At 40.0% G+C, this 22,036-nt stretch overlaps 1 protein-coding gene across 1 annotated transcript in view; it reads right to left on the bottom strand.

Moving 5' to 3' along the window:
* Positions 1–7,491: 7,491 nt before the first annotated feature.
* gfod1 (glucose-fructose oxidoreductase domain containing 1) overlaps positions 7,492–22,036 on the bottom strand; it is a 94,311-nt gene continuing 79,766 nt past the window's right edge. The window contains exon 2 of the mRNA XM_060850113.1: positions 7,492–8,456. Coding sequence (XP_060706096.1) covers positions 7,537–8,456 — 920 coding nt within the window. The 3' untranslated portion in view covers positions 7,492–7,536. The remainder of the gene's footprint in view (positions 8,457–22,036) is intronic.

A 22,036-nucleotide genomic window follows, 5' to 3' on the forward strand; every position in this document is an offset into this window, starting at 1 on the left:
TTGAACTGACAAACATATACAGTAAGCTTGTCTGACAAGATAGCCATTTTAACCCTCTTCACAGTACTAGGATTTTAAAGTCCAATTGTTTTGTGCACATTTTAAATAAGAATATTTTAACAAAACCAAGTCTGTTTTGTCTGTCCTATCTATTATATAAAATATAAACTTTGTATAGTTTATAGTACTTGAAGTTTTATCTTGATAAATATTTTTTTCTGCATATATACTGATATTCATGCTAAAAATACATTACCATAAATAACACAAAGAATAGACAGACAAGTCTCCTCTGTACATATATCAAGCACTTCAAAAACCATTAAAAGAACACATTTAGTAATAATTCACATCTTGTCATCAGCAACATTTAATTTCAAGTACAAATGCAGACAGAAGTCTGAGTGAGCGTATTATTTCTCATTCAATTCCAGCAAAAAGATGTTTTACAAAAATTGAAAGCAGATTTATTTACTAGCCAATATTAGCCATTGATTTTATAATAGATTGCTAGTTTTACAAATAATTTTTGTTTTGTTATGTAATTGTATATTGAAAATAATCGAGCAATACAGAGGAACCTCACTTATCTGACATTCGATTATCCGGGAAGATTGCAAGGTCTCGATGCTCGGCTAAACTATGTTAACCAGCATTCGATTATCCGCAATTCGATTAACTAAGCAAAATACTGCCCGCCCATGTCCCTCGGATAATTGAGGTCCTCTGTTTAAGTTGGAAAATCGATCTTCATATGTGAAACAAATGGCTCACCTTCAACTGGGAGTTGTGTTTTAATTCTATCTCAGTGAATTCAAGCCTAAGTCCTTGAAATATGTTTTGAATTAATTTGTGTGAGATGAAAATGGTGAGGAGTGGGTGCATCTTTCTTTGACTCCATCTACATTGTTTACATTTGCAGTGCTAGTACAAATGATAAATTTATCTTTTTATAATATCTGTTGAGTCAGAGACAACCAAATCTAAATAGGAGTGGCATGTAAAACTGCATTTCTGTCATCCAACAGATTTTTTTTCATTATTGCACACCTTTAAGTATTGCTTATCATGCATTCTTTGTTACAGGACAGCACAGGATGAGGCCATTTGACTCATCAAAGAGCACCCCAATTCCAACCACTCCTTATTTATTTTCAATAAGTCTTGCAATATTTTCCCCTTTAATTATTTATCCAGGCTCCCATCTGAATCTGTATTCACTAATTTATCAGACTGTGCATTCCAAGTCCCAGCCACTCATGGTATAATACGTTTTTCCTCATGTTTCCTCCTGCTAATCATTTGTATCTTTACCTTTTTTGTCTACAATAGATAAAGAACTAAAGCTCTATTTAGCTGTTCATTATACAAAGCTGCATTATTGTGAATAACTTAAGTTTTGATGCTAACAATTACAGTCATATTGCAAAAAAATGTTTTTAACTAGGTTCTGATAGCTTCTGGTACAACTGCTAACTCCCAGAAACAGTGATATGTTCTCCTTCAGAGAACTGATTGCCGTTTCCAAGATGTCAGTGTTGAGCCACTGCTTAAAAATCGTTACTAGACGCAAACCAGATTATGTCATACACTGCTTCTAATTACAGATGTATTTCATGGTACTTACTTATTTAGTTGCTCCTTTTAGCTTTTGATCATATGTGTCTTTGGTGTACAGAATGTCCAAAGTGGGTGATTTTAGCTTTTTAAAATTTTCTTTTTGAGTAATAAGACAATTTTTACTCCTAACCAAGAGCTTCACAGAATAGAAGATAAAATGAATAATTTAGGTTTTTCCTCATAATTTTCTCCGCTGATAATCTGGATTTATATTCAGGGTTGGAGAAACTCCGTGATGGGAGTACAGACTACAGTAGTAACATTATCTCAACTTCCAAAAGCACCAGTGCCTAAAGGGGCGTGAATAACGCAGAGAGTATTTGTGGATTTTTGTGCCATCACAAATTCAAAACCTCAGGAAAAGATTGAGATCGCTGCATGCTTTGTGATCCAGCAAAAGTAGAAAGGTTCTAGCAATTTCCAAATGCTCAGAAATTTCTCAAAGGATAAAAGTGAAATCCCAAATGATAGAATCAACATCCAAAATCCATTCTTGTGGTATAACTTTAACAAATGGATAAAATGTACATCAAACAATTTTCAGAATGTAGAGTAGTAGTTTCATCACAGAACATTTAGTTACATTAAGTTGGAGTAAGCATTACAACTTAGGAGTGTCTCTCTGCTGCATTTTAGGATCTTTTTGTTTGTATTAGGAACGTTTCAGAGATCTTGTTATGTGTTCAAAGCATTTCACAATATATTTTTTTAAAAATGCAATTATACATTGTTTGACGTACATTTTATCCATTAATTAAAGTTACTATCATGTTAAAAAAAAAACAAGTATGGATGTTGGATGTTGATTCTGTCATTTGGGAACTCAGTTTTATCCTTTGAGGAATTTGAGTATTTGTATTGGAAATTACTTGTTCTACATTTTACTGACAATTATCCTGCAGTGGTATGTTGTGTTTGGACTCATATTTAGAGGAATACTTAATGTCACTGCCTAATGTTTGCTGGCATCTACTCACAAATGCTTCCTGAGAAACTCATAGAATCTTTACAGTGTGGAAAGAAGCCTTTTGACTCATCAAGCCTGCACCAACCCTCCAAAGAGCATTCTATCTCGACCCTACCCCCATAACCTCACATTTACTATGGTGAACCCACCTAGTCTGCACATCCCTGGACACTACAGATATCAGTGTAAAAGATAAGGCTGAAGCTTTTATAGCAATATTCAGCCAGAAGTGCTGAGTGCATGATCCATTGGTCCCCAGCGTTACAGATACTAGTCTTCAACCAATTCAATTCACTCCACATGATATCAAGAAACATTTGGAGGCACTGGATGCTGCAATGGCTACGGACCCTGACAACATTCCGGCAATAGTAGTGAAGACTTGTTCTCCAGAACTTGCTGCTCTCCGGCCAAGCTATTGTAGTACCCTTATGATTTTGGTATCTACCTGACAATGTGGAAAATTGCCCAAAGTATATCCTTTAACATAAAAAGCAGGACAAATCCAAGCTGGCAAATTAGCGCCCCATCAGTCTCGATCATCAGTAAAGTGATGGAAGGTGTCATCAACAGTGCTATCAAGCAGCACCTGCTCAGCAATAATCTGCTCAGTCGCACCCAGTTTGGGTTCCACCAGGGCCATTCAGCTCCTGACCTCATTATAGCCCTTGGTTCAAGCATGGACAAAAGAACTGAATTCCAGGCATGAGGTGAGAGTGGCAGTCCTTGACATCAAGGCTGCATTCGACAATGTGTAGCATCAAGGAGCCCTAGCAAAACTGAAATCAATGGATATAAGGGGGCAAACTCTCCAGTGGTTAGAGTCATACCTGACACATAGAAAGATGGTCGTAATTGCTGGTGGTCAGTCATCTAAGGTCCAAAACATGTCTGCAGAAGTTCATCAGACTAGTATCCTAGACCCAACCATCTTCAGCTGCTTCATCAATGACCTTCCCTCCATCGTGAGGTCAGAAGTGGGGATGTTCACCAATGATTTCACAATGTTCAGCACCATTTGCGACTCCTCAGACAATGAAGCAGTCTGTGTCCAAATGCAACACAATCTGGATAATATCCAGGCTTGGGCTGACAAATGGCAGGTAATGTTTGTACACTCAAACACCAGGTTGTGACCATCACCAACAAGAGACAATCCAACCACTGTCATTTGATATTCAATAGTGTTACTGTCACTGAATTCCCCCACTATCAACATCCTGGGAGTTATCATTGATCAGAAACTTAATTCGACTCACCACATAAAGGCAGTGACTACAAGCGCAGGTCAGAATACTGTGATACCTCTTGATTCCCCAATGCCTGTCCACCATCTACAAGGAACTCCCCACTTGTCTGGATGAGTGCAGCCCCAACAACACTCAGGAAGCTTGACATCATCCAGGACAAAATAGCCTGTTTGATTGGCACTGCATCCACAAGCATCTACTCCCTCCACTACTAACGCTCAGTAGCAGCAGTGTGTTCTACCTACAAGATATACAGCAGAAATGCACCAAAGATCCTCATACAGCGTCTTCCATCTAGAAGGATAAGGGCAGCAGATATTTGGGAACACCACTACCTTCATGTTCCCCTCCAAGCCACGCAACATCTTGATTTAGAAATATATCACCACTCCTTCGCTGTTGCTAGGTCAAAATCCTGGAATTCCCTTCCTGATGCCACTGTGGGCCGACCCACAGCAGGTGGACTGCAGCCATTAAGAAGGCGGCTCACCACCACCTTATAGGCAACTAGGAATGGGCAATAAATGCTGGCCAGCCAGCGACACCCACAGCCCACTAAAAAAAATTAGATAAATAAATAATTAGCATGACCAATCTACTTGCAAGTGTCATGAAAGCAAATTCAATTAAGGCATTTAAGAGGGCATTGGATGATTATTTAAACAAAGTCAATGATCTGGATTACAGGGAAAAGATAAGATATTGGTACTAATTTAAAATGCTGCGCGAGTCAGTGTAAACAGTATGTGCTAAATGTTGCCATTAAGCACCCATTTAACTCATGATCGCCAGCAACATCTTCTCAGTGCCAGAGAGTGAAGGAGGTCTGGTAGGGGATGGGTATGGTGGTTGAAGGTACATGGTTTCTTCACAGTATCTTGGTGGAACACGACCACAGTTCACATTCACAATGTCATGTGAAGGGAGAGAATGCATTGAACCTATTCCAGCACAATAGTAGTTCCATCTTGTAAACTCAAATTACATTGTACTGTTGGTGTTCCAAGTATCATTTTCTTTAAATTTCCAAAACTAGAGTTTGAAACTTCTTTGAAAGGAAGGAAACATCTTCTGTCATGAAAACTATTATAACTACTTAGCATTCTTCATAAGATAGCACTACAATTCTGATAGACCATAATTACAAGGACAAGGTATTAAAAGTCCTATTTTCTTCAACTCCACAATTTTAATTTATTTACAGATTTCAACTTTGAGAATAATTTTATCCTCTTTTGATATACCTTGTACTTTGGCAAAGGGTTTAATCAAGTGAGTTCTAAGTTCCCAGGTGACATGCAACAAGGGAGGAATTGCAGTTGCAAGAAGGATGCAGAGGGAGGCTTAAGGAGACTTAGACAGGCTAAGTGAGTTGGCAAATTGAACATATTGGAGAAATGTGAAGTTAGCCACTTTGGTAGGACAAAAAATGTGAAATATATCTTAAATGGTGAGAGATTAGGAAGTGTTAATGTGCCAAAGGACATGGGTGTACTTCATGAAAACTAACATCGAGATTGTGTACAATTTGGTTTTCTTCCTGAAGGAAGTACACATTTCTCATGGAGGGAGTACAATGAAGACTCATTCCTGGGGAGAAGAAATCAATGAAACTGGGCCTATATTCTCTAGAGCTTAAAAGAATGAGAGATAATCTCATTGAAACATACAAAATTCTTAGAGGGGTCAGCAGGGTCAATATGAGAAGATGTTTTCCTAGGTAGAGAGTCTAATACCAGTAAGTTAGTCTCAGAACAAGGAGTAGGTCATTTCGCACTGAGATGAGAAGAAATTTCTCACCAAGGAGGTGAATCTTTGGAATTCTCTACCCCAAAATGTTGTGAAGGTTCGGTCATTGAGTATGTTCACCACAGAGATCAATAAGATTTTTATATATTAAAGACATCAACGGATATGGAGATTGTGCGAAAAAATGGTGTTGAGGTAGAAGATTAGCCGTGACCTAGCTGAATGGCTCAAGGTGCCGAATGGCCTTCTGCCACTCTTATGTTCCTATTTCCAAAACTTAGTCAACATCACCTACTCAAGATCAATTAGGGACCGGTAACAAACTGGCATCCCACAAAAGAATAAACCAACAAACAAAACCACTGTTGCATGTACAAGAAGTGATGAGTATCAACTGAGTGAAACCCATGCTTACTGATTCTTTTTGCCTCAAAACTTTGTTGATGCTCGCTGGTTTGTTTAATTGCCCAATTGAGACTGACAATTTGACACCTGGAGAAGCTTAGATGCAATATCAATCAATGAAGGATGGAACATTCATATTTTGGCAACTCTACAGCACAAATTATGCACCGGTGACATTTGCCTCCTTGTGATTTTTGTTTACATAGCCCAGCCTTGCTTAATATTTGTGTTGCAGCTTAAAAAATTAAGCAGCATATGTTAGGGAAAACAGCACCACCATTCATGTCCTTTTTATTTATTATTGGGACATGGATAAGGCTGGCATTTATTGTTGACCTTTGTTTGCCCTGAGAAGGTGCTGAACTTTCTTCTTAAACCTCTGGCAGCTCAACTGCATACCATTCTAGGTTACTTTAGAGGCCAGTTGAGAGTTAATCTCATTGATATGGGACCAGAATCACATGTCTACTGGAGTCCTTTCAGTATATGATATCACTGGACCAGGTGGATTCTTGACAATCAAATCAACTTCTGGATTGCTTTTTAAAAAACATTTCTTGACTTTGTATCAAACTGAATTCTCAAGCTGCCTTAGTGGGATTTGAGATTACATTTTCTGAATTATTAGTCCAGGCCTTTGGATTACTAGTTCAGTAACATCAACACACTACCGTACAGGATCATAAAAAAAATTATTTTTTCAAAATGCAGTTTTCATTTTTTAACTTCCCAATTTATCCTCACCTTCTTTGGGTTTCCTCTTGCAATGCACTTTTTAAAAATGTAACTTGGAAACCTAAATGCAACTGTTGAACAATAATGTTCCTCAGCCAAGCACCAGGAATCTACATGTTCCCTGTTAAAGGAATCTTTTCCATCACTCCATTGTGAAAGCAATTAATATTACAAAAGCATTACATAGTGAACTGTTTAATTAGACTTGAAGCTGATTGGTGCAAATAGTTAAGATTTAAACACGATCCATTTTTCAGTTGTAAATATGATGTTTTAGGGCAATTCTGGTGCATCTTCTCATGCTTCAGTGGAAGCACACAGAAGTAAATAATAAATAGAAGTTCGTACTTATGACTTTGTAGCTGACTTGATATTCGGTCAACTAAAACTAACAGACCTCTACATACCTGCTATATTTCTTTAAAATTCTGTGCCTGGAGTGCAAAATTGCAATATTTCCAAACAACGTTATCTCCAATACAAGTTGCTTGAATTACAAGCAATTTAAGGTGTCACATGGTAATGAAAGCCATTGCCTTTTCAAAAGCTTAACAATGACCAACAGGGGTAGTCCTCAGTAGTTAATTAATATATTTTTGCTTTCATGACATTTTTATTACCAGACACAAAATTTTAGACTTACTTGGGATAATTTTAATCTTACTTACAAATAAATCCTGCAGATATGTCAATATTTATTTAAGCCAGGAAGTCACAGAGGTATAACACTAACATATCTGTGCATTCAAATATATATAAGTTTCTTTCACATACTGAATCTACTTGTTATAAGAATTGTTAAAAAAAGAGTTAGTATAATAGTGACATTCTGCTGCGACGCATGGCCTCACTGATCAAATATGCAGGACTAATCTCAGGCTCCTCTGTCATAATTACAATGTTCTGCCATTCACCGGTCTCATTTGATTTTTTAATGCTGTCCACCACACACAGTGCGTACAAACAATCCTCAAATGTTGCTGCCATTGTTAATGGTCTTCCATCCCAAGTCCGCCGGTCTTCTTGGTCTTGGAATGCTTGTCGAATGGCTTGAACCATCATGATAGTACCTCTGAGGAATGGGGATGGAATATCCCTAAAAGCTTTCTCTGGAAGCAGTGTATTACTTACAGGAGTCGAGTCTTCTAAAATCAATTCCTTTTGAGATGCAGTATTTCTTTGTCCATACAAGTCACTGCCATTAACCATTAATCGGCCAGTTGAACCCACCACAATGATTTCTTGTTTAAAATCTCCAGGGACATTGAAATTCAAAGTTACAGTACAGCACACACCACCGTCTAATACCATTTGGAAGGTGCAAAAGTCATCACTAGTGATTTGACGAATACCTCTGATATGCTCTGTCTGCTTCACAAACGTTTTCAGGAAGCCATGGACTTTGGCAGCCTTTTGGCTTGTCAGAAAAGTCAGAAGGTCAATAATGTAGCTTCCCACTGAATGTAGCCCTCCACCCCCCATCAGGTCATCACAGCTCCAGTTGTATTTCTTACCCAGAAGACTTCCACTATGAACCTGAACTTCACAGATCAAAAGGTCTCCGACATAGCCCTCTTGAATCATTTGTTTCATCTTAACAAAAGCAGGGAGGAAACGAAGAACGTTACCCATTATACTCATGAGTTTGGGATAATAATGTGCCGCTGACATCATCCTAAATGCATCCAGAGGAGTCGCAGCTCTATCACAGATGACATTCTTCCCAATTCCTAATTGAAAATAAAAAGACAATATAGGAACACGTGGTTACAAATACTTTTGCCCACTCACAAGCACAATGTTTAACAACTAGATAACAATCCAATTCCCAAACTCAGTTAACAGTAGACAAAAATATTAGAAGGCTGAAAACATACAAATACTTGAAGTAAAATGCTCTAGACAGGCATCTAAGTTTCTGTTACTAAGGAACTCTTTAAATCCAGTTAAAAATGATCATCTGTCTGTACTACCGTTGGTTTGTTAAGCAGGTTATAAAACCATGTAGATAGAAGTGAAAATGAAGTAAGGGACCTTACATTGTCATTTCACTGATTTTATTTCTATGCATAACTGGGGCTGTAGCACAATGCAAATCAACTCTTCCATCTATAGAGTGGATAGTTCATTTGGTACATGGCACAACAATGATCTATTATTACCACTCACCATGTGAGTTCATTCCAGGTTCTCAATCAGTCATTAAATCTAACTATTAGATTGCCTTATCCTCGTTCATCCTCATTGGATGCTGCCCAACATCATTATCTCAGATGCCAATGTTGGAGTATCTGTTGTTGTGCCCTAATTTATAGCACAGCAAACTGTTCATGGAATTCCTTCTCCCTGTAGACAAGATGTATTATCTTGGGAGAACATTGAAGTTTTTTGTGCATATACAGTAAAATCATCTTTTAGAGCTCAATCTACACAAACAAAAATCAAAACTGGCATGTGGCACATGGAAAAAACATCCACCATAAACATCTGACTTTGAAGTGGCAAAATGTTTGTATAGTTTCATGATCTCCCTATCCCCATTAATTATAATGTGATCTCTCCATATACAGATAATAAGACAAATCACTGGTGTAGAAGTAATCCATTTGGCCCATCATACCTGTACCAGATCTATTATCTAATGCTAATCTCCTGCCTTTTTCCCATATCCTTGCACACCATTATATGCAATAAACCATCTAATGCCCTTTGAAAGTTGCCACCCAGGTAAATAGTGCTGTGAAGAAGGCATATGGCGTACTGGGCTTTATTGGTAGAGGAATTGAGTTCCAGAGTCCTGAGGTCATGTTGCAGTTGTGTAAGACTCTGGTGCGGCCTCATCTGGAGTATTGTGTGCAGTTTTGGTCGCCATACTATAGGAAGAATGTGGAGGCACTGGACCGGGTACAGAGGAGGTTTACCAGGATGTTGCCTGGCATGGTAGGAAGATCGTATGAGGAAAGGCTGAGGCAATTGGGGCTGTTCTCATTGGAGAAAAGAAGGTTTAGGGGAGATTTGATAGAGGTGTACAAGATGATTAGGGGTTTAGATAGGGTTGACAGTGAGAACCTTTTTCTGCGTATGGAGTCAGCTGTTACTAGGGGACACAGCTTTAAATTAAGGGGAGGTTGGTATAGGACAGATGTTAGGGGTAGATTCTTTACTCAGCGAGTTGTGAGTTCATGGAATGCCCTGCCAGTATCAGTGGTGGACTCTCCCTCTTTATGGTCATTCAAGCGGGCATTGGATAAGCATATGAGGTTATTGGGCTAGTGTAGGTTAGGTAGGCTTTGGTCGGCGCAACATCGAGGGCCGAAGGGCCTGTACTGCGCTGTATTTTTCTATGTTCTATGTTCTATGAATGCCTCAACTGAACCTATTGCCACTATCACATTTCCAGGCAGTGCATTCCATATCCTAACAACTCGCTGTATGAACAAGTTTTTCCTCACATCACCCATGTTTGCACGTCTCTTTAAATCTATGTCCTCTTTTACTTGTTTTCTTTTGCGAGCAGAAACAGCTTCCCCCCATCTACTCTCTCCGGCCCGCTCATTTTGAAAACCTTAATCAGATCTATTCCTTAATTAGTCATTCCCTCTCATGAAAACAATTCCAACTTCTTCAGTCTGGCCTCATATCAAAAGTTTCTCATACCTGGAACCATTCTAGCAAATTGCTTCTGCACTCTCTCCAATGCATTTGCATTTTTCCTACAAATTGGCGACCACAATAATACAAAATTGCAAGAGCAAAAAGAATTCTAAAAATGATGTCCAGAAAATAAAATTTCTGTCATTTAATTAAAGCTAAAAAGCTCATCCACAAGGCAAATCAGAGGGCAGCAGAAAGAAGGTCGACCTATGTGTCAAATGAGCTACAGTAAATGAATGAGGATGGGACAAGACAGATAACTGTCACATGCCAAGAAAATAGATCTCCTACATGTTGCAGCAGTAGCATTTGCAAGACAGAAAAATGAAAACTCTAACCAGCCATTGCAAAAATTAAAACAGGAGTTCACATTTCCCTACCAATGCCTCCAACAAAGAAAAGAAAGGCTTATCTTGCTGTCATGATTTGGAGATGCCGGTGTTGGATTGGGTTGTACAAAGTTAAAAATCACACAACACCAGGTTATAGTCCAACAGGTTTAATTGGAAGCACACTAGCTTTCGGAGTGTTGCTCCTTCATCAGGTGATAGTGGAGGACTCAATCCTAAAACACAGAATTTATAGATAAAATTTACAGTGTGGTGTACTGAAATTATACATTGAAAAATACCACGATTGCCTGTTGAGTCTTTCATCTGTTTGAACAGTTTCACTTCTTTCATGTGTAAATCACAAAACCTTTTTTTAAAAAGTTGCATTCTCAGGTTAGCTGTAACAATGAGTGTTAGCTAGACAATATGTTGAAGGTGTTATCTAAATTTTTGTAAATTTTTGCTATAAATTCTGTGTTTTAGAATTGAGTCCTCCACTATCACCTGATGAAGGAGCAACACTCCGAAAGCTAGTGTGCTTCCAATTAAACCTGTTGGACTATAACCTGGTGTTGTGTGATTTTTAACTTTACCTTGCTGTGATCAATTTATGACCTTTGCTCCTCAGTCCCTATGTCCCTCTATCCATCTTCCTCTCCTTCCATCTAATTTCATCCCCACTCTCCTTATCTTCAACTGTCTCTCTTGGTGCTCCTCTCTATTGTCCTATCAATCCTTTTGTCTCCTTCCTTTTCTGTTCCTTACATAGGTGTATTTGCTCTCCAGGCTTCCAGCTCTGCTCAGAGTAATCCCTTTACCTGGAAATTATGTGCTTTTTCATCTGACATTACTAGGTTTTATGCATGATTTTCAAAGTTAGCCTTATAAATAAATGTAGTGTAAGCATAATTAAAGAGCTAGTAGTATTGCAGCTTTCACATTGTTATGATGTCCGGTATGTCTTAACTCAACCAATTGCTTTTGAAGTGAAATTGTTTTTTAAGTAGATAAATGCAGCAATTTGTGCACAGTAAGGTTCCAACAAACAGTTAATGAGATGAATGTTCAATTAAATAGTTCTTGATATTTGTTAAGGGATAATTGTTGACCAGAACATTGGCAGAACTTTGCCCTTAGCTCTGCTTCAACTGTCATAAAATCTTCTACGTTTACATAAATTGGCTGACAGTATTTTGACTCCTGAGTGGTGAAGCACATGATTTTCAAATTATTATCCTTCGAAAACAGTGGCACACAAAATGAAAAATGTTAAGTAGCTCTAATAAACTTCTTGAGTTGTCTGCCACAAGGGAGGCTCTCTCCACAGTGCCTTAGGTCCTCCACAGGTAGGGCGAGGAGAGAGGTCCCAAATAAACCTTAACTGGAACAGGGATCAAACACTATTGTTTGCATTAATCTGATCCGCACTGACCATCCAGTCAACTGATCCAGCTTATCTCTCAAGAAGTCCGAGTTGCTGTAATAACATTCACTTTTACATGCATGTTATAGCCTGGAGTAACCGATTATGGTGGTAGAGCTCAATTTCTTTCCAACACGTGGCTAACCAGCAGACTCCCACTCTTACTGTCTGCTCTAGGCATATGTTGGAAGGATTTATAAGTTGAAATTCAACCTATTTAACCATGTTATGATTGCATTTGTTTTGTCTGTCAAGTCCTGATTAGGAGCTTGAACAAAGAATTTCTGGTTCTTTGTTCAAGAGGCAAGGATTCCACCATTGCTTTTTCTGTAAAACTATGGACTGATTTTGATCAAGGTAATGTTCCTTCTACATTCAAATGTTGGATGATTGCTGACATTCAAATAATTCATCTTTGTGGTGTGTTATAGACCACAGGGAGAGTCTCAATATGCACTTCTGCATGCAGTCGTAGTCTGGAGTTAGGGAAGGTTGGTAGTGACTCCAACGTTTTGTCCATCACATGGCAGACCATGCATCTCTTCCACTCTTGCCATCTGCCACTGGCATGTGTTGGAAGTTTTTGCAGATTGATACCAACCTGTTGGCAGTATTATGAATGCATGTTCCTGAATGCTGGCTGAACCAACACCACCCACACTGGCAAACAAGTAAGAAAAGGTACATCGGAAAGGTCTGTTAGGAAGGAAGATCCAGGAGCATGACTCTGTCAGTGAAGGAACAATTACATAGTTCAAGTCAGGATGGTGTGGAGGCTTGGAGGGGAATTTACAGATGGTGGTGTTCCCATTCATCTGCCACACTTGTTTTTCAAGGAAGTAGAGGCCGTGGGTTTCAAAGGTGGTGTCAAAGGAGCCTTGGTGGATTGCTGCGGTATAACTTGTGGATGGTGTGTGTACTCTGCTGTCACTGTGCATTGGTGATGAAGGTAGTGAATGTTGAACGTGGTGGACTGACTGCCAATCAGTTGGGCCGCTTTATATGGATCTGGAGCTATGAAGGGCTACCACATTTAACATCCAATATCGGTGACATGTAATCTGGATTTAGTATGTTTTCTGAATTAGAGGGATACAATAATATAAAAGAAAATCAAATTAAGACAGTGAATGACAAATTAGCTAATCACTTTTATGCTTGTTTTATCATGAAATGAATATAAACTAAGATGGTAATCTGCATCTGGGTATTAATTTAAATGTTGTGGCCTGGAAGATAAACTGGCTAAGAATTGATGGGGTTCATATTTTTTCTCTGGGGTGGGGAGTGCAGAACTCGAGGGCATAGGTTTAGGGTGAGAGGGAAAAGACAGAAAAGAGACCTAAGGGGCAACGTTTTCACTCAGAGGGTGGTACGTGTATGGAATGAACTGCCAGAGGAAGTGGTGGAGGCTGGTACAATTGCAACATTTAAAAGGGATCTGGATAGGTGAATTGGCCGAGCTAAATTGCCCATAGTGTTAGGTAAGGGGTAAATGTAGGGGTAGGGGTATGGGTGGGTTGCGCTTCGGCGGGTCGGTGTGGACTTGTTGGGCCGAAGGGCCTGTTTCCACACTGTAAGTCTAAGTCTAAGTCTAATCTAATGAATAGGAAGGGTTTGGCGGGATATGCGCCTGAATTGGGTTGGGATGTCTGGTCAGCATGGACGAGTTGGATCGAAATGTCTATTTCCTTGCTGTACCTCTCTCTGACTCTATGACTAACTAAATGATGCAATGGTGAAGCAATGTTGGGATAGGTGGGAGAAATCGGGTCTGGGCTATATGAAAGAATTGTGGGAAGAAATCGCAGAGGCATTCTTACATAATTTAATAATTTGTTAGAAAAAGTATAACTGTAGAAGACTGATAGATAATTATGGAATGACGTTCTTTAAGGAAGGCGCATACATGTTCCAGAACTTACAGACTAATCAGCCTAATACTGGTGGCAGGAAAAATAATGGAATCCCTATTAAATTAACAAATTTGACCTTGCATTTTCCATGACAACACCCTCTATCAATCAGAATTGATTTTTCAACCAATCAGCAGTCTCCCCTCAAACAGCACAAATGTCCATTTTCTTCTTATGCTGGTACTTATTGCAACTTGTCCTGATAAATGCAAGGCAAAATGCTTCAATAAAATGGTTTTTTCAGCAATACTCAACTTCTGTACTACCAAACAACTACAGGAGAGTATAGAAGAATATCCAGAAAAGAAATATAGAATTATGAATCTAATTCAGCATGGATTTCAAAAGAAATATTCTTGCCTTATGAACATAATTCAATTTTGGGGGGAGGTAACAGTAAGCGACAATGTTGTAATGCAGGAGATGTCATTTATCTGGAATTTCAAAAGATTTTTGATGAGGTGGTCTATTATAAACTAATGAATAAAATCAAGGAACATAGAGTCTGGAGAAAAGTGGCAAAATGGATTGCAAATGGCTTCAAGTTAGAAAACAAAGAAAGGGAGTAAAGGGTGGGTTGTTCATAGCAACAGCAGCTGGGAAGTGATGTTCACTGCGTTAGTGTTGGAACCACTGCAGTTCCCACATTGGCCTTCTGATGCAATCAAATCTTAATTTCAATATTTGCAGACGACACCAAATTGGGGAGGTGAATAGCCAGTGCCCTACAGATTAGTGAGAGATTGTACAATTTGCCAGAAGGTCACATTGCTTCGAAAGAGCTATCCCTGCTGGTTAGACAAAAATCTTGGAGCACAAGTGCACCAATAAATAAATGTTATGCCTCAGTTAGGAAGCCATTACAAAAGCAAAGCAAGCATTAGACTTTATTTTCAGCAGGATAGATCGAATTCAGAAATAACTGTAGTGGAGTCAGGAGAAAAGTGGCAAAAATGGGTTGCAAATGGCTTAATCCTGTGCTTTAATCCTGTGCCTTAATCCTATGTAATCATGTGTAGGTTAGTCTACTTTACCAGAAATGTTGCTATTCAAATATTCCATCCTTAATATGAATTGAGATTTAACGTACAATTACTTTTTGTAAATGCTAGATTTCAATGCAAATCTGATTACACACCTATACCAATACTCCACACACAAAATATATCACCTTGCTGATCTTTGAGGAGTCCTATTGTCTCCATAGCCTGTCTCCCTATTCTCTCCCTAACTTGTGGCCTGTCTCAGGGAATGAACACAACTCTGCAAAGTACCTCCAGATATATATGCAAACACATTTCTCTCTGTATGTGCTTTTCTTTCCTTTGTGGGGCCAGTGCTTCTCCAGATCTCACAAGGAAAGTTTAGAGTTTTCTCTATCCCAGATCTCTATTCAAATTTTTGTACATGAACCCTTTTTGCACTGTCCCCCTTAGCTACACAGTTTTCCGGCACTCCTCTCAGCTCCTGCCTCTTTCAGGTTTGATGACACTAAACAGGCTTTGAATGAAGTCTGCTCATTTAAAACTGGTCAAACCTCGTTCCGTAGCGAATGAAGTCTTTAGCATCTTTTCCCTCAAAAAGCCACTGGCAATTGTTTACTTTGTGTACTAGATTCATCAGTCCCTTCCAATGCAAGCACAATTTCAACTTCATTTTTCCTGCTAATTTAAATGAATGTAGCGTGCACCCTGTCTTTTAATTAATTCATGGCACGTGAGCACTGTTGGTCAGGCCTGCATCTATTGCTCATCTGCAATTCCCTGAAAGGGCAGTTGAAAACCAGCCTCAATGCTGTGAGTATAGTCACATGTAGGCCAGCAGATTTATTTCTGAAAATGTGTTGCTGGAAAAGCGCAGCAGGTCAGGCAGCATTCAAGGAACAGGAGAATCGACTTTTCAGGCATAAGCCCTTCTTCATGCCTGAAACGTCGATTCTCCTGTTCCTTGGATGCTGCCTGACCTGCTGAGCTTTTCCAGCAACACATTTTCAGCTCTGATCTCCAGCATCTGCAGTCCTCACTTTCTCCCAGCAGATTTATTTGAACTGCACTGCCCCAACAGGAGGCCTACAACATGAAAGGTTAGCACAGGATTAAGCTACTTAAAGGCAGCCTGTGCCTCCTAAAACAGGAAGCACTGTAGCTGCAGCAGGTGCTAGATGCCATTCTAAGTTGACTGTGTCCTGGGAAAGAGGAGGCCTTGGTTGGAGAGGTGCAGAGGAGGAAAGAGATTCTGTGTCTGTGAGGCTCCCTCCACATAAACTCTCAGAAGGTTTTAGGAGCAGACATGCCCATGATGATCACTGACTGCAGCCAAGACTCAATGAACTGAATCGGTGCTGCAAAATGCATTTTATCAAATGCCACATCCATCTATTTCGTTACTAACTTCACACAGTTCTCAATCCACAGCACAGCCATCATTCACATACCAACAACCTCTGTTAATCAAGTCTCATCGCTAAAATTCTAAGCTGTTCTTCATTCTCTGACACCCAAGTTTCATTCCTTCCCACACCTGTCAGATTGCACATTTCTGGCTATTCAACTGTGGCAGGCATATCAGCAGTAATACTGCATCAACTCACTGGCACATATTTTTTTCATTCTTGAAAGACAAGGTGTCACTCAACCAGAGGAGCTGACCAGTAGGGGGCAGGCATGTCTGAATGTCCATACACCTTGGAAAGGGCAGTATTTACAATCGCTTGAGCAGCCATTGCTGAGGCATGGCAGTGCTGAAATGAAATGACTTGATAAGAGATCCTCAAGCGTAATTGTACTTCTCACACTTATCCCTCAACTTACACGCTCATCTGATTTATAAGCTGCAAATAATGACCCAAAGCTGCTTGAGGTTATCCTTCAAAGCATCTGAGTCTTCTCCACCTTCTACCCATCATGCTGCAGACACTGAGTTTGCACTACGCAGTCGCAACGTTATAGGCAAGATGCAAAACGATAAGATACCGAGGAATATGCAGGGTTGATTATTGGCAGTTTTTATGCATGATAAAATGCTTTAGACTATAAATTTGGTTTGAAATGTTTATTTTGTGGTGACTTTTGTTTTTGAATTGAAACCAAGTGTGTGCCATAATCATTAATAAGAGAAGAAGGGTAAGGGAATTGAACTGGGAAAGGGGTAGGGAAGTGGGGTTGCTTCACTGGCAAACAATTATTCACCATTGGATGAGTTGTTCAGAGACAGCCCAGGCCGAAAGTGATTCATACCCCTCCAACGCACCATATAGCTGTGTATTCATGATGGCAAAGTTGTGCACTGTATAACAGACCAGCATGACTCTTAGCCTCCGCCCTGTCAATTCTAGCAGGGGTTCTCCAGGGAGTTTCACAGAGCAGAAGTGTCGTTTCAGCACACCAATAAACTGCTCCATCACATTTCGTATGGAAGTATGGCATCCATGAAATACATCAAAGAAGGAGATGTGATAACCAGGAACACACAGTCAAGTCAAAAAGGTGAAATGAAAGGACAGTCTCAATGGCGAATTGGGAAATGAATTCCAGAGTAAGGAGCCAAGGCAACTGAGTGAGGGAAGGGAGTCAAAGTCCTCAATCCTGACAGGAGTGTGAATCTGCTGACACATAGCAATTGAAAGTAGTGTTTGTAAAGTTATACTTATTTCAGAGGAAGCAAGGGTAAATTCATGTGCGTATTTATTTGTAAAGTGCCTGTTAATAACTTGAATTGTAAACAGACAACAAAATACACAGATTTAGGAATTAAGTGATCCAGAATCTGAGTGATTTGTAAACTAACTGCTCAGTTGGAAGTTTGGTGTGATTGGGATCTCTTTGTTGAGTATTTTTCAAGATTAAACTTAGAATAAAAATTAGAAGATGATGTAGATCTTTAAAACTGGAAAGTTAAGTGCAAAGATTCCTAGTAGAGATTCCTAGCTAATAAAGACAGCCTGAAAGTGGCAGTTAACCGTCACTGTTTCTTGAACCAAGTACAAAGACCTGAATTTGGTAGAAGCAGTGCAGAGGAGGAAGATGTTATTTTTAATTACTTTTTTTTTACTTCCTGTAGGTTGTAAGTGTTCTTTTGTCTGCAAGGTCAGTGTTTTGCTATAATTTTAGCTATCTAGTTACTAATTTATGACAGACAAGGTAGGTGATGCATTGCAACTGCAATATGTGGGAGTACATGGAGTGCATTGTAGTCTTGGACAACAATATCAGCAGTGTTTATTTCTAATTTACTTGTGAGATGGGGATATTGCTGATGAGCTGCCTTCTTGAAATTTTCGCAGTCCTTGGGCTGTAGGCATATCCACAGTGCTGGTTGGAAGGGATTTCCAGGATTTGGCCCAGTGATGAGAACAAAGTCAGGATGGTTTGTGGTTCAGTGGGGAACTTGCACATGATGGGGTTCACATGTATCTGCTGCCTTTGTCCTGCTAGGTGGTATGTTTGAAAGGTGTTGTCAAAATAGCTTTGGTGACTTACTGCAATACATCTTGCCACTGTGAGTCTGAAGACAATGAATGCCACAACATCACCACAACCACCTGAAGAAGGAGCAGTGCTCCGAAAGCTAGTGTTTCCAAATAAACCTGTTGGACTATAACCTGGTGTCGCGTGATTTTTAACTTTGCACATCTTTGGACTGTGAGAGGAAACCACACAGACACGGGGAGAATGTGCAAACTCCACACAGTCACCTGAAAGTGGAATTAGACCTCGGCCCCTGAAGCTGTGAAGCAGTAATGCTAACTACTGGCCCACTATTCCACCCAATTTGGCTTGTCCAGTTAGGTTTCTGGTCAATGATAATCCCTAATGTTTTGATAGTAGAAGATTCAGTGATGGTGATACCATTGAATGCCAAATGATGACAGTTAGATTCTCTGTTATTCTAAATGGTCATTGGCATACACTTGCTTCATATGACTGTTACTTGCTACTTGTCACCCCAAACCTGGATATTGTCCAGGCATTGCTACATTTGGTACTGCTGCTTCAGTATAAGGAGTCACAAATGGTGCTGAACATTGTGCAATCATCACAATTTCTGACCAAATGATGGAGGGAAGGTCACTGATGAAACATCTGAACATTGTTGGCCATTACCCTGAGGAATTCCCACAAAGATGTCCTGGAGCTGAGATGATTGACCTCTAACAATCACAACTATCTTTCTTAGAACATAGAACATAGAACAATACAGCACAGAACAGGCCCTTCGGCCCACGATGTTGTGCCAAACATTTGTCCTAGCTTAAGCACCTATCCATGAAACTATCCGATTGCCACTTAAAAGTCACCAATGATTCTGACTCTGCCACTCCCACAGGTAGCGCAGTCCATGCCCCGGCCACTACCCCTGACATCCCCCCTATACCTTCCACCCTTCACCTTAAATTTATGTCCCCTTGTAACACTCTGTTGTACCCGGGGAAAAAGTCTCTGACTGTCTATCTATTCCCCTGATCATCTTATAAACCTCTATCAAGTCACCTTTCATCCTTCGCCGTTCCAATGAGAAAAGGCCTAGCACTCTCAACCTATCCTTGTACAACCTATTCTCCATTCCAGGCAACATCCTGGTAAATCTCCTCTGCACCCTCTCCAAAGCTTCCACATCTTTCCTAAAGTGAGGCGACCAGAACTGCACGCAGTACTCCAAATATGGCCTTACCAATGTCCTGTACAGCTGCAACATCATCTCACGATTCTTGAATTCAATCCCTCTGCTAATGAACGCTAATACACCATAGGCCTTCTTACACCTGGGTGGCAACTTTCAAAGAGCTATGAACATAGACCCCAAGATCCCTTTGCTCCTGCACCTTACTAAGAACCTTACCGTTAACCCTGTATTTATTGTACTGAAGCTGAGATGGTTGACTTCCAACAATCACAACTATCTTTCTTTATATTAGGTAATACAGCAACCTGCAGAGAGTTTCCTCATGATTCCTACTGACTCAAGTTTTGCATGTTTGAACCAAGGCTGTAAAGATGTCAGGAGGTGAATGGAACTGATTGAATCTAAACTGGGCATCGGGGGCAGGTTATTACTTCGTAAGTGCCACTTTCCATATTGTCAGTGATCGAGAGGAGACTATTAAGGCAGTAATCAGTCAGCTTGGATTTGTTTTGCTTTTTACAGACAAAACATAGTTGATCAATTAACACATTACTGAGTTGATATCACTGTTGTATCTGTACTGGAACAGCTCCGACAGAGTCACAGGTAGTTCTGGAGCATAGGTATTCATTTCTGTTAAAGAATATCTTTAACTTTGAGTCAGAGCTGCTGAGCTGGACCTCAGGCTGCAGACATTGTAGGCATCAAGGAAGGGAGAAGTACCAGGACACACTGTTCCAGGAGGCAGCCACTCCCCTTAGGTTACATAAAATTTTACAGTTTGTCTATGGTAAGTAACAGAAGGGCATTGCTTCGAGTCAAGCATGTTTGAGGATACAGTGTGTAATGATGTGTAATGACCCTCATCTATTGTCTTCAACTAACAGATACAAGCTATATACTAACTGTGTGAATAAGAAGAATTGCAGGGTGGATGAGCAAATTGAAGATGTCACCAAATGGGCAATGATAAGGATTGTGATAGTAAGTGGGGACAGTAAACAGGTCAGGGGAATAATCGGTGTCCTCTGCAGTTGTGACCAGGAGCTCCAAAGGTCGTCAGTCAAATAAAAGCGTAGTAAAATGTAGAAAAAAAAGGAAATTCCCTTGTGACTGGAAACAAACCTGGAGTGGGAGTGGAAAAATACAGTTTCCTTGAATCATGTAGGAATTAAAGGCAAGGAGGCAAGTCAAAGAGCTAGCTCACTGGAAGGCACCGTTTTTCAAGGTGGTTCTGAGACATTTAGGCAGGTTGCAGGCCCGGGGTAGTCATGAATGTTTTTAGAGAAACAGAGGATGTGAAGAAATAAATTCACTTTAAGGAAGGCTTACTCCAGGATTCAAAGACATCTCCATAAAAGTGTTCCTGAAGGATTAGAGCAAAGGATTTAGATCTTGTTTTCAAAAGGCACAAGAAGGAGGCCTGCAAGTCTAATGAAGAAGGCATGTCTGGGAAGGTGAAGTCTGTAGTTGTGAGGTAGTTTGCAAGACAATGGATGCAATGCTGGAAGAGAATAATAACCTGTGGTGTATAAAAAGGTGGGTGACCTCATCTTCAGCAATAACTCCCTAGAGAGATGCAGTCTGAGACATTGCTGCTTGGACATTTCCATGAATGAAAATAAGATCCTGATGGTACACCTTTGAGATGCTTAGTGCCTTCTATAACCATGAAGCCTCATTGTACCCTCCTCATCCATGCCCAATGGCTGTCCAACCCATCTGGAGCTCCCCTGACATTACACTCCACATGCAGCCCTTCCATTTCTGTGCCATGAGAGGATTCTAACACAAAAAAGGGAAACTCCATAACCAAATGAAATCTCCACTGCAATAGACTTTTCAAGAATGTGTGGACCTGAGAAACACCTATTTAATAATAGCACCTAATTTTAGACTTGGACTCTGTAAACTTGATAGCCTTCCATTTTCAAAATAAAGCTTCCTATGTCAGCAGAAAGTTTTAAACAATGCCTGTGACTTCCTTCCAGGCTCAGCTACTTCACAAATCTCATCTTCTTTCTGCAGGTCCTCCAAAAATACACAAAAAGTTTGCAAGCCTGTTACCAGCCTGAAGGACCTACCTGCCATCGGTCTTTCAGCTATTGATGTGCCATGTCACCCACTTCTCATACATTTGGTCAGGTAAGGAATACTGTCAGGAGCAATCCCATGCCATTTTGCCTGCTTGCCCATCCTGTCACTTAGACAAGGTCCCTCATGGCAGATTGATACAAAAGGTGAAGTCACATGGTATTAAGGGTAGGTTGTCAAGGTGGAGATAGGTGAAAGTGAGGACTGTAGAGCTGGCTTAGCCATAGGAGCCAGAGGGTAGTGGTGGAAGGATGCTTATTAGAATGGAG

Source organism: Hemiscyllium ocellatum, chromosome 34 (genome assembly GCF_020745735.1).
Source record: "Hemiscyllium ocellatum isolate sHemOce1 chromosome 34, sHemOce1.pat.X.cur, whole genome shotgun sequence".
Classification (NCBI taxonomy): domain Eukaryota; kingdom Metazoa; phylum Chordata; class Chondrichthyes; order Orectolobiformes; family Hemiscylliidae; genus Hemiscyllium; species Hemiscyllium ocellatum.